Source organism: Lithobates pipiens, unplaced genomic scaffold (genome assembly GCF_037356315.1).
Source record: "Lithobates pipiens isolate NorthernLeopardFrog02 unplaced genomic scaffold, aLitPip1_a1.2 Scaffold_3, whole genome shotgun sequence".
Lineage (NCBI taxonomy): Eukaryota > Metazoa > Chordata > Amphibia > Anura > Ranidae > Lithobates > Lithobates pipiens.
This window is the reverse complement of record NW_027507790.1, coordinates 78,978,593-78,991,682: the sequence shown is the minus strand read 5'-3', so window position 1 is coordinate 78,991,682 and position 13,090 is coordinate 78,978,593. Positions and strand designations below refer to the sequence as shown.

Genomic DNA, 13,090 nt, shown 5'->3' with positions numbered 1-13,090 from the left:
CGATCTTCTCCAGAAGGACTCCTCTCCCTTCCAGCTGTCGAGAGACACACACACACACACACACACACACACACACACACACACACACACACACACACACACACTGGTTCAGATGCTCCAGGTTTGGTTGGGTAGTCAGTTAAAAAAAGAAAAGAAAAAAAGCCACTTCCAGGAAGTTAAAGAAAAAATTACCCGGAGCTAATATTACTCCCTACCTTTTAACATGCAATAAATTAAAAATAATAAATGTCAGTCATCATTTTAAGTGGTTGTAAATTCTATGCATAAAGGTAAATGACCTTCTGTGTATAGCAGCCCCCCTAATATTTACCTGAGCCCCATCTCAAGGAGCTATTGACTCTAATGTCAATCACAGACAGTGAGCCAATAAGGGGAGAGGCCAAGCCACGCACCATGTGTGAATGTGGAGACAGAGCAGCGGCTCGGGAGCGAGCCTGCTCGGATGCCCCCATAGCGAGCTGTAGGTCACATTACAGATGTAAACAAGGGATGACTTCCTTTCAAGCCATGAATTGTGTACAATTGTGTTGCTAGCTGTGATTGATCACATGGTACAGACTGGGCCAACGGCAGCCCATCCGTGCCATGTGATCAGCTGTTGCCAATCACAGCTAATCATAGCACAACAAACTGAGTCAATTTTTTTCAGTAAAATGTTTGTTTTTGCATATAGCACTGAATTTCATTGCTATAAACAATGTGTAAAAAAAAAAAAAAAAAAAAAAGAAGAAAATAAATCCTGACCCCTACCATGATTAGTACTATGGTAACATTGTATTGCTCTGGTCAAAGTGTGCTTAAAAAAAATAAAAAATAAAAATAAAAATGTTAAATATAATCAAAAATTATCTTTTTGCCATACTGTCACCAGTTAGTATCCCTCATCACCGCCACACCAGACGCTGTAATGCACTGGTGACAGTATTTAAAAAAAAAAATAAGAATTATAACTTCCAAAAACTCTCCATGCCTCTTACTAAATACCTTGGATTGTCTACATTCCAAAAAGGGTCATTTGGATGGATTGATTCTGTACTGTCCTGACATTTTTGGGCCTCAAGAAATGATAGGCCCGCAGTACATCAGGATTTATCAATTTTCAGATATATACCATAGTTTGTGTACTCTATAACTTTCCTACAGACTAAATAACATACACTGATTTGGGTGTTTTTTTTTCACCAAAGAAATGTAGCAGAATAAGCTTTGGCCGAAATGTATGAACAGTTATTTATTAGCAAAATTTTATAATGGAAACTTGTTTTTTTCAAAGTGTTCTGTCCTTTTTCATTTAGCAAAGAATAAAAAATCCCAGTGTTGATTAAATACCACCAAACGAAATCTCTATTTGTGTGAACAAAATGGTAAAAATGTTAGTTTGAGTAAAGTGTTTCATGTCTGTGCAATTGTCATTCAAAGCGTGACAGCGCTGAAAGCTAAAAATTGGCCTCGGTAGTAAGGGATTAAAGGTGCCCAGTATTAAAGTGGTTAAAGTGTCTAAACAATCAAGGTTGTGTGCAGTTCATATCCTTGTGAAATGGTACAGATATTCAAATCCTTTGCAGATTGTAGTGCATATTACATGTGCTCCCCACCATGGAAATGCACCTTTTTATTAGACGGGTCAAAATAGGCTTATGTCATTTCCCAGTTCCTATGAATCACAGATCTGCCTGTAGGTATGTAATTCATGTTGCTCATGAGGAATTCTGAGAGGTTCCCAGACAGGTCACTGCTCCCTCAATAGGAAATTGAGTGCAGGGAGACTTCCCCACCAGCAGAATAAAGGGGCTATAATCTCCAGCAGTGATCGGGTGAAAAAAAAAATTTGACAGGCTGGTTGTACTGTAGTCGATTGATGGGATCCACTTCAGTACAACCAGCCTGATTGATTCGGCAGGTTCAATCCATCTGTGACCATTTTTTAAAATAACGTCATTGTTACCTGTTCTTTGCAATGATTTTTGCACCGAGCAGCCTGATCCTCCTCTTCTCAGATCCCCTGCTGAGTGCTCCCATAGAAAGAAAATACTTTGCTTTACTCAAGTTTCTTTAGCAGTGTTCATTTCATAAATGCTTGATGCTTTTTTGGAACAAACCAAATATATGAAACAGAATTTTAATTGAAAGGGTTTTATCTAGCTGAAAACCTTTTGTGGTACCTGCAAGTACATGTGTTAATGCTCACATTGGATACTAGGTCCAGTCTGTACCATGTGACCCCCCCCCCCCACCATGATCTTGACTTTACTCAAGTACTTAACACCCCCTCAGTACACTAAGTCATGTCCCTGCTTCTCAGCTGTTAAATGCCAGGACTCTATCGGCTGGCAAAATTCTTGCATGTGACAGGTGACAGGGTTACAAGTTAGTGCCAGGTGAAGGGTTGTTTCAAAGACCCAATATAATAATGTCCTCTGGCCTATTTGCTAGCCATAATAAAATGAAATCGCTTTGATGAAATAGTCTTTTTGCATTTATATGCTCATTCTCATAAAGGTATGTGTGTGTGTGTGTGTGTGTGTGTGTGTGTTTTTTTTGTTTTTTTTCAGTATGAAACCTCTTCACAAACCATTTATGAGGAATTTCCTGCTTTGGAAAAGGATTCCTTAATGGACTATACTTGTATGCAGAGGCTTGGAGCAAAACTGGGGTGAGTAATGGTCATGATCGTGAACCCTTCTTTTCTCAGGTCCATAAGACCTAAGCTTGTACTGTATTATGCAGTTCTGTATAATACACTAGTTTTTGTGCAAATTCTTTTTGCTTATATAAAAACAGAAATGCATACAAAACAGCCATCTCTGGCTCAAAATATACTACGTCGTAGTAATTGCTCGACACACAATGTGGAGGTGGGTAGCATGTGCAGGAGAGGAGTGTGGAGTGCATGACAGTGGGTAGTATGTGCAGGAGAGGAGTGTGGAGTGTATGGTGGTGGGTAGTATGTGGAGGGAGAGGAGTGCAGTCTGTATGGGGATGGGTAGTATGTACAGGAAAAGAATGTGGAGTGTATGGCGATAAGTAATATGTGCAAGAGCGGAGTATATGGCAGTGGGTAGTATGTGCAGGGAGAGGAGTATACAGTCTGTCGGTCAGTAGTATCTGCAGGGAGAGGGGTAGGGAATGTATGCAGGTGGGGTAGTATGTGCAGGAGAAGAGTATGGAGTGTATGGTGATGGGTATTATGTGCAGGAAGAGTGTGGAGTATATGGCAGTGGGTAGTATGTGCAGGGAGAGGGGTATGGAGTGTATGGCGATAGGTAGTATGTCGAGGAGAAGAGTGTGGACTGTATGGTGGTGGGTAGCTAGTGCAGGGAGAGGAGTGCAGATGGTAGGAAAGTATAAGGTCCTAAGTCATTGCTCCAGCACTACATAGTACTGGCCTCCCACCACCCTGCAGACACAGTTCTCACCCCCTCCCTGCCATCTCAATCCCCCTCGTTAAGTCCCTGCTCACAAGTCCCTCCCTCGTACACCTTACAAAACCCCACCACATACAGCCCCTCTAAGTTGATAGACCGGCGGCCTGGATTCTCCCTCCATCTCTCTCAGAATGAACTCCTGCAGCTGGCATCCTTTCCAGCGGGAACTTGGGCAATGAGCTCCCATCCAGCCAGCACTTTTCAGCCTCTAGAATTGGAGAGAGGAGAATCCAGGCTGGCGGTGTGTATAAACTTAGCAGCGCTGTATGTACTTAGTGATGGGTGCAGCTGTAGTGCCTGACACGTCTCAGCCATGGTTGACCAGTTCCGTTCAACCAGTTGCTTTGGCTGCCTCTGCTTGTGACCCGAAAATAATAAAGATTCACATATGCTACCACCTTTTGGGCCCCTCTGATTGAAATCCGGAGGCCCAAGGAAATGTTATGGTCCAGTGTTTACTTACTCCATTTTTACAGTGTATTTGGACACAGTTGACCCCTACCCTGGGGGGCCCTGTGTTCACTGCACCCATGGATGATACGCAACTGCACTCAAGTTATATTTTCACATTTGCTTTCACTCAGTGGTATGCTTATGCTTGGTTGGGATATTGAACATCAAGGTAGCACTTCCAAATGTGCTTAAAGTGACACTAAACGTTATCCTTATTCTCCAAAAAGAATCCATACCAATCCACTACTTAACCCAGTAATCTTTTCCATGAAAATGTTTCTTACTGTGTTTTTCTGTCTCATTCTAATGTTCCCTATAAGACGCCAAAGATTTAATTCCCCCCTTCTGTTTGGAGCAAGCTGTGCATGTTAGTTGTGGTCACGTACACTGCTCTCTGCACACTCCAAATCCTATACTCCATAGGCCCTAGTCAACCTCAGGTGCAAACAAGAGAGTGGCTGTGTTCTGCATACAGTGGGACCATGCCGAATGTACATAGCCTACCCCTTTATAGAAGTCGGATCACAACAATGGAAAAAAAAACGGAATCTGGTGGAGACTAGGAGCAAAAGAAAGAATATTTAACTCCAAAAAGTACTATTCAAGTATTTATTCTTATTTACAAAAATTTGTAGCTCAATTGGCATAAAGCATGCAGTCTAATATAGATTTGCATCTTTGCCTTATGGGTGGCACTTAGTAAAATTGTAATCCTGTCTCCATATATGGGTCAAAAAGTTGAAAACCCAGTCTTTGGATGTGCCAGAGAATAATATCTGAATATAAAGGTATGTTGCGCCTATTTATTAAAGGATAAGTTCACCTTTGGTGACATGTTACACCCGTATTTAAGGTATAAAATGTAAAGGGTTACCAAAGAGCACCTGCCTGTGCCCCTCTGATCCACCGCTATGACATCGGATGGGAAATCCTTTTTTCAGCACCCACTGTCATAATTTAAAAAGAATGTGGCCATGTAGGGCTTTGCAGACTCAAAGAGGACCTCGGTCTTCCATGTTGAATGATGTCCAGCATCACTTAAACTGGATAACAGAGTAAAGGCTGAAAGTGAAGAGCATCATGGCATGCAATAAGTTAAACATTCTGACTTTTCAATCGCTTTAATGCTTGCATCAGATGTGTAAAGGATTATATTATAATAGTGTAGAACTACTGCCACAGGAGCCACTGAGAACTGGCTCTCCTACATCTCCACAGCCAGGCAACACACAATCTCTACTTGAATCTAAACACAAATCAATCCCTTGGCTTTGTTTTCATGTTTTATTAGGGGTAACAACTTGGATGGGGTGAAGGGATATTATTTTTCTGCCAGTAAATACCTTATACAGCTCACTTCCTGTTTCTTGTCTGGTAAAAAGCCTAGGCTTGTGACATCATGTACAGCTCTGTCTCACTCTTGTGAGAGTTTGCCTTGAAGGGATGGGGGATGTCATAAGAGGGTCAGTGAGAGCTGCAGAGTACCTCTGTGTAAATCCAGGAACTGAATAGGCAGCAGCTTCAGCTGCCCACACTTAAAATGGTTGCAGCTGGACTCTGTGAAGGGAGATTACTGCAACATATTTGGCAAGTACAGAATCACAGTGTATATAATATGCAAAGTGGTTGGAGGGAAGCTTCAGAATGGTAAAGGTGTTATTACAAATTATGTGAGCAGACTGCAGTTCCTCTTTAAGGACTAGGAACTCAGCCCAAATGGCTGCTTCTTCACCAGCCCACCCAGCTGCTACTGAAGATCTTCCAGGGCAAGGGAAAATAAAGATTTAAGCACAACGCTGTCTTCCAGAAAGGCTTACTTTGGCAGTCTTTCTTCCTTGTAAGTCTCTGACTGTGCTGATGTACTCACACTGCCCTTCTTGTTCCCGATGATTGGTTGATGATCTTTGGTAAGGTTGCTTTCAAACTGCACTACTGTCAGGATCCTCCCAAGCCAGCCCACTGACAGTCTCCTCAGCACTCCATCTTCCACCCAACACCTCTGCTGCTACAGATCCTCCATATTTAAGGGCTGGCTCAGCCATCATGCCTGTCCCACTGCCAGGGGATTGGCTAAACTCCGCTAAGTATGCAGATCAACCCTCCTGGCCTCCATGCCTCAGCTTCTAGAAATTTCTCCAAGCTTCCAGAACCAGGGGGATGCACCAGAGACCTGCCTTTTATGAGTCATCCAGCCTGACCTGCAATAAACTCTTGACACAGATTCAAGGCTCCTTTTACCGTTAGTCAATACATTTTCCTGCACTATTTTAGTAGCAAACTGGAAGATGCTACATTAGTAAGTATGTTGTGCATAGAGAAATAATTCTGTGTGTGTAGAGGTTTAACTGACTGGACCAAGAATACAATAAGAATGTGGCTCCTGTATATGGGCCCACAGTTGAGGTGAAGGTAGGCTGCTGTTGCAGCAATCCAGTGATGTAAAATATCTGTTGGCATCTTTTCTTGCTCTAGCTATAATGGAATAATTTGAGGTAGAAGTTTTCATTTTCTGGGTTTTTACTTGAATGGGTTAGAGTGTCAGTCAGTAAACCCACGTAATAATAATAAAAAAAAAAAAACATCAATAAATGCTGTATAACATGTTGTTCATACTCACTCAGTCTTTATGAGATGAATTTTCTGTATTCTGACAAAAAAACCTGGTTGATCCTGCTGCTCTCTATCTACGCCTAATGTCCAAGTCCCCATTTCAGATAGGGAATTTGCAGAGCAGTGTTGGCAGCTCTACACGTATTTGATTTTCTATGCTGAGCATTTCTTCCCTATCACATCTGAGCAGCCCATGTGACTATAGAATCACACATGTATGGGCGTTGTAAATTTATACACTGATTAGTGCATTTTTTTTCTTTTACCACTGATCACTGTATTGGTGTCACTGATCTCCAAAAAGTCTCATTTGGGGTCAGATTTGTCTGCCGCAATCCTGCTAAAAATTGCAGATCGCTGCCATTCCCAGTTATAACTTTTGCACAAACCAATCAATATACGCTTATTTAAAAAAAAAAAATGTATAACACAAAAAATAAAAACTGCAGAGGTGATCAAATACCATCAAAAAAAAGCTCCTATTTGGGGGGGAAAAAAGGACCTCAATTTTGTTTGGGTACAACATCGCATGACCGTGCAATTGTCAGTTAAAGCAACACAGTGCCGTATTGCAAAACATGGCCTGGTCTTTAAGGGGTAAATCCTTCCAAGGCTAAAGTGGTTAAGCAAAAAAAAAAGGAGCATCGTGAGACATTCGATTTATACCCCTACCTTGCTGTTTGTGTTTCAAATGTTTTGCTGAAGCTTGCCTAGCATTTTGTATTTACTACATAGAGTACAGTGAGATCATAGTAGAAACTGTTTACAAAAAATCATTTCACTTCTTCTTTTTTTTTTTTTTTGGCAGGTTTGTTTCAGGCCTAGTTCACTGTACAAAACTTGAATCTTTTCAAAAGATGCTGTGGAGGGTTTGTAAAGGCTACACCATTTTCACTTACAAGGAGCTAGATGTGTTTCTGAATGACCCTGAAACTGTGAGTAGGTCCTTCCCTGCATTCTAACATCTAGCTAAGTGGTAATTCTAACACTTTGTAAAACAACCAGTTGAGAATTAGAAATAAAAAGGGAAACCATTTATGTATACATATAACATAACATTTTTATATATATATATAATATATACCCTTTTTCTCCTTTTGTATAGGTGTCGTGTAACCTTTTGTTCTCAGCTGCATAAGAAGCTCAGTGAGGTCTAACAGCAGTACACTGATCTTCCCAGTTAGTGGCTGGGCGGTGGGGGGGTCAGCACAAGCCTGATCATTGGAGGAGAGTAGGCTGAGTTATCAGCACAGCCAAAAAACGGACCTCACTGTGCTCTTCTACCTAGTGTGGTCAGTTTTTAATACGAAAGCAGAGGGACTGGCAGGAACACTAGGGATGTCATATAAAGGAAGCAATACAAAGAAAACTGAATACTTTTTCACACAAGTACATGGTACAGCAGACACATGAATCAGGAATATCAAATGTTGGGTTTACAGATTTAACTTTAGGATTATGCTGTTTTCAGTGTGTGTGTGTGTGTGTGTGTGTGTGTGTGTGTGTGTGTCTGTATATAAGGGCTAGCTTCACCTTTTGCATGTTAAGCCTGTGTTACCTATCACTAAACCTCCCTCCCCATGACAGTGTGCAGGAGCCTGACGTTGTACCCATGATCCACTGATCACAGGTGCAGTGCTTTGCAGACTCCTATATGAAGAAAATTTATAAATGCAATTTTTTTTCCCTGCAAAATATGTGCATTTATTATAATTTTTTGTAATAGGGGAATTTGGCTTTAAAGTGTGTATGTGTGTGTGTGTTGTTTTTTTTTTTTTTCCTTAGATACAAAAAAAGATCAGTTTGCTGTAAATAATGTTGGCATTTTGTAAACACAGTATATTCCTCTATGGGTGACATCATACAACTGTTAAAGAGGAGCTCCACCCAAAGGGGGAAGTTCTGCTTTAAGCACCCCTCCCCTTTAAAAAAAAAAATTGTATTGGGTGGGTGGGGGGTGGTTGGAGGGTGCGGTCAGGTCTCTAGTTTTGACAGGTATCTGCTTGTATCGCCTAGGCGATCAAAGCAGAAGTTCTCTCCCTGCAGTCTTCTGGGACATGTTGCAGGTCCCAGACGACTGCCAGACCATTCGGTGGGGGAGGCACGACCCGTGCATGCGCAGTGCGCACCTGCTGTAAAGCCGCAAGCTGTCACAGCTGGTTGCCCACAGTTGAAATGCTGGCATCAGGAAGTGGAGAGGGAGAGAAGCGAAGGTTCAGGTGAGCACATCGCTGGATTCTGGGACAGGTGAATGTATGTTTTGTAGCTGTTGACTTTTAATAAACACAAAAAGGACTGGAGCTCCTCTTTTAAACAGAGAGGGAGCATAGTTGTAGTCTCTAATCAACATTTCTGCTAGTGGGTAATCTACAAATTTTACAATTACATTTAATAATAAAAATATTGAAGAGCATGAGTCCTACTTCAAGGTAACTCTGCAATAATAACTCAAGATCTGCCCTCACTAAAAATGTACTATTTACTCACCATTTTAACTATTAAACAGATGATGTGAAGGAAGGTAGGGGAGGGTGACGCTATACTTGGTTCTCACAGTAATATGTCTTTTTTTGTTTTTTTTTTTGTGTATTTTAAGTTTTACATTTTAAAGCGGAGTTCCACCCAAAAATTGAACATCTGCTGATTGGATTCCTCCCCCCTCTGGTGTCACATTTGGCACCTTTCGGGGGTGGGGGGGGGGGGCATATAACTGTATAATCCAGGTATTGCTCCCACTTCCGGGCATAGCTCACCGCAGACTCCTCGGTGATCTACGCCATGTCAAGCCCCACCATGTCCCAGAAGACAGCAGGAACCAGTGAGAACGCGCATGCGCAGTAGGGAACAAGACTGTGAAGCCGCAAGGCTTCACTTCCGGATTCCCTTACCGAAGATGGCAGCGCCTCCACCCGAGAGCCGAGGGACAGACTGGCTTCAGGTAAGGACATTGCGGGCTCGCTGGACAGGTAAATGTCCATATTTTAAAAGTCAGCAGCTGCCGTATTTGTAGCTGCTGACTTAAAAAAAAAAAAATAAAATAAAAAAAAAACTTTGGCGGAAATCTGCTTTAAATCCCACTCTAGTGTTATGTCCCACAGCAGTGCTTTGCACAGGATGTGGGCTCACTTATCCTATGTGGAACATCAGTAAGCGATGCCAAATTCTTCAACCAAATCTCTTTAGAGCTGCCATATCAAAAGATAATGGTAAGGCCTAAGTTTTGAGATGGTGTTTGATACATAAGAAGAGACTTCATAGCATAATTTCAAAGTACCTAAAAAAAAAAAATAGATGAAGAAGAAAAAGCCTATATGCCACCTTTTTAAAGCATATTCAACACACAGGTCCATGACTCCATTAAAAACCAGCCTCTCCTGAACAATTTTGAGTGCTGGCCATCACAGTCTGTCTCCACTCTATATTGAAAATTGGAAAACGTTGCGCTCCAATTAGCTCTTCTTCCAGTATTTCTAAAAAAAAAAAACTGTGTATTTGATTGCATACAGTGATTTCTCCCACCCCACAACCAACCTTCCTTGACACATTTCACCATTATTGGCTTGCTCACAGGGACAGGGGAAGTAATCTGACTTTTCTATGCAAGTCACTTCCACTTACAGCAGCGGTCTCTGGACTTTTGGATATCTACACAAAATAAGCTTTTACAAGTTGCATGAAATGTTAAAGCTAAAGTGTGTGTGTGTTTTTTTGGAAACCACACTATGTACTTGTGTAATGGTGTCCATACTATTATGTGCTTCTGCAAAAAAAAAAAAAAGTGCTTAGTGCCAATCTTAGAGCATTGAGAAGATTAAAAAGTCTATGTACAGCTTTTAAAATTCAAGTGGAAGTCCATTCTATTCAGTGAGGAGTCACACTGTGCAAGTGTAAGACATGGAGAGGAGATTGCTAACAAATAGGAATCATTGTCTACCAATGATTCTTTAGAATGTGGTTTTTCTCATTACTGCCATATTCTTTATAATAGTAACATTTATGTTAGGTGGGTAGTAACAAGTGAGTCACCTGGGCCGTGTATAGATAAAATGGTAGAAGGAGAAAAATGGTTTTCCTTTAGCCAAAAATGCTAACATAGAGCTGAACTTGTCTCCTCTCAAAAATGGATTGCTTAGAAAAAAAAGATTTGGCTGCAGGTATGTATAACCTCTTGTTGGAACTAGAGGGGTCAAGTATAACTGATTTCACTTGAGCCGAAGTGGTCACTAGGGTGTGCATAGAGTTACAGGAATGTTTTCATTTGAGAAACTGTACTAAAGAAGACCCCTAAAGGTGTCCCTTTTAAAGGTGTTAAAGCATCTGATGAGCTATTGTTAATATTAGGCCAAACAATCTTCAGACAAATCATAGGTCTTGTGGGAACTTCCAGGAGGTATTTTCTTCAAGCAGCTTCCACTAGTAAGGGACTATGGTCTGATACAAGTCTGGACAGGGAAGTGGCGATCGTAATTAGAGATGGTAATCTAGAAATGCTAGGGCCGGGTCAATTCTTGAATGGGATTGATGTGAATAAGAAAGATGGCAGTATTGATTAGACACTAGGAACACCACTCCTGTATAGACTTGGTAAATCGAAGAGGATAGGAAAAACTAGCCTGAACACAGGACTGGTTGGCATATCTGTCAACACTAGGACAACACATTCAGTTTCTAAATCATAAAGTAGGAGACTTGCTGGTGTTTGCTGCTAGGATTTAATACATTTGTGTATTATCTCTGTCAAGTAAGGAGGAGGCAGATGTTAAATGGGATGATAAATGAAACTGCAAAAGGTTACTGAGGAGGAACTCTGTAGTACTTTGCAAAAAATTGTAGTAGCCATAGTGGGTCACTTTCAAGTCAATTAAAGCAATTAACATATAGACGTACAGTGTGTATATGTGTACACACACACACTCACTGTATTGGCAGTGCAGTACCATGCCAGGGTCTAAATAGAGGCCATAACCCCTGAGTCTCGACCAAGCGGGTTAAGGGGCTTCAGGGGGTTTGCTTAAGTCAGAGGAAACTGGCTGTTCAGTTTCCTCCATGGTTTTGTAAAGTCCATTTTGGGACTTGAAACCTGAAGATTTTTTAGCAATCTGGGTGGGATGACAATTGGTCAGGTGTGTGTTGGGCTTTTTGTAAAGACCTGACTATGGATCTGGGCTCCACCCCAGCAGGCAGAAGAGGTCTCAATGGGGAGCCAAAGCAGCAAGGGGCTGAAAATGATGTGCACAGAGTGTATATGAAGACTGTCCTCATATGTGGGAGGCAGACAAAAGGTCTAAAGGGTAAGACCAGAGCAGTAGTGCTGCATGTACTGTATATGCCTACAGGCTGAATGGGTATTTCTTTGGATGGAAATGCTGAAACAACCCCCCCCCCCCCCCCCCCACACTGTGAAGGAAGCTCATCTATTTTCTATTCTGGAAGGTTGTTGAACTTTTTTTTAACATAAAATTGGTCAAGAAAAGCCCTCAAAAGAAGAAAAGCGAGTAACTGTGTCCTTTTAGAGCCCTACCGTTTGTTGCTGGTTCATATATATTTGGTGTCAGTTTGTTGTCATCTTAAAGTGTTATTATGTGTTAAGGTTTAATTTTGATACAGAACTATTTCTTCTTCTTTTTTATTTTTTTACCTTTTTCATTTTTAAAGGAAGAGCCAACAAAGTGGTTTGTGTTCCTAATTTCTTACTGGGGAGACCAGATTGGACAGAAAGTGAAAAAGATCTGTGACTGGTGAGTGTTCTGTAGAGACATTTGCATCACTATTTTCAACTTTTACAGTAAAGTTGCTGTGATCTTTTTTTTCCTGCAGTAAAACAACCTACACACCTTGCCGGCAGCATTGTGCAATGCGGTAAGGCCAGTTTGGCTTACAGCACAGGCACTCTGTCTCTGATACTTTGCTAGGGTGCAGTATTAGGAATTGATATATATGTGTGTGTGTGTGTGTGTGTGTGTGTGTGTGTGTGTGTGTGTGTGTATGATTATGCTAGCTGTTAAAATGCTTGGTTAGATGTTAACTATTTAAAATTTAAATTTGAGCTGACAACCTTAATTCTGTATGTTCAGTAATGTACAAATCAATTTTCATCTGTATCGCCATTTTCATTGTAAAACTAATACAAACGATGGAAACAAAACCTTTAAATTTGAAAGGCTGTTACTTTCAGATGATTATACCCTAGCCTAATTTCTCAGCTTTTTGCTAGTGTCCTAAGGTGAATCCTACCTGTGCCCGCACCAAAGAAATAGAGGAATTTTAAATTGCCAGTAAATTCAATATGTTTGGGTATCACTACAGAACATAGACAAAGTATTCCTAGACCCCGGGTTATAGTCTGCTACCTTCAGGTGATGGAAACTGGCAGGCTTTTGAGGACATTCCCCCTGGGTGTCCCCCTTGTAAGCCTACCCCACTCTGAGAGTCCTCAATTTTTGTGTCCTAAGGTGATGGATCTCCCATTATAATTAAATCATTCTTCACTTGACTAGTTTATTATTTTACTTCACATTCTTCAATTAGTTCCTCACTGTCTTCTAATGCAACAATATGGGCAGTACATTTGGATCGGTGCA

At 41.2% G+C, this 13,090-nt stretch overlaps 1 protein-coding gene across 1 annotated transcript in view; it reads left to right on the top strand.

The window, feature by feature from the left end:
* ATP6V0A2 (ATPase H+ transporting V0 subunit a2) overlaps positions 1–13,090 on the top strand; it is a gene marked incomplete in the record, with an annotated part of 78,906 nt that overhangs the window by 14,060 nt on the left and 51,756 nt on the right. Inside the window, 3 exon segments of the mRNA XM_077461855.1 lie at positions 2,574–2,674; positions 7,318–7,444; positions 12,165–12,247. Of these exon segments, the coding sequence (XP_077317981.1) occupies positions 2,574–2,674; positions 7,318–7,444; positions 12,165–12,247 (311 nt within the window).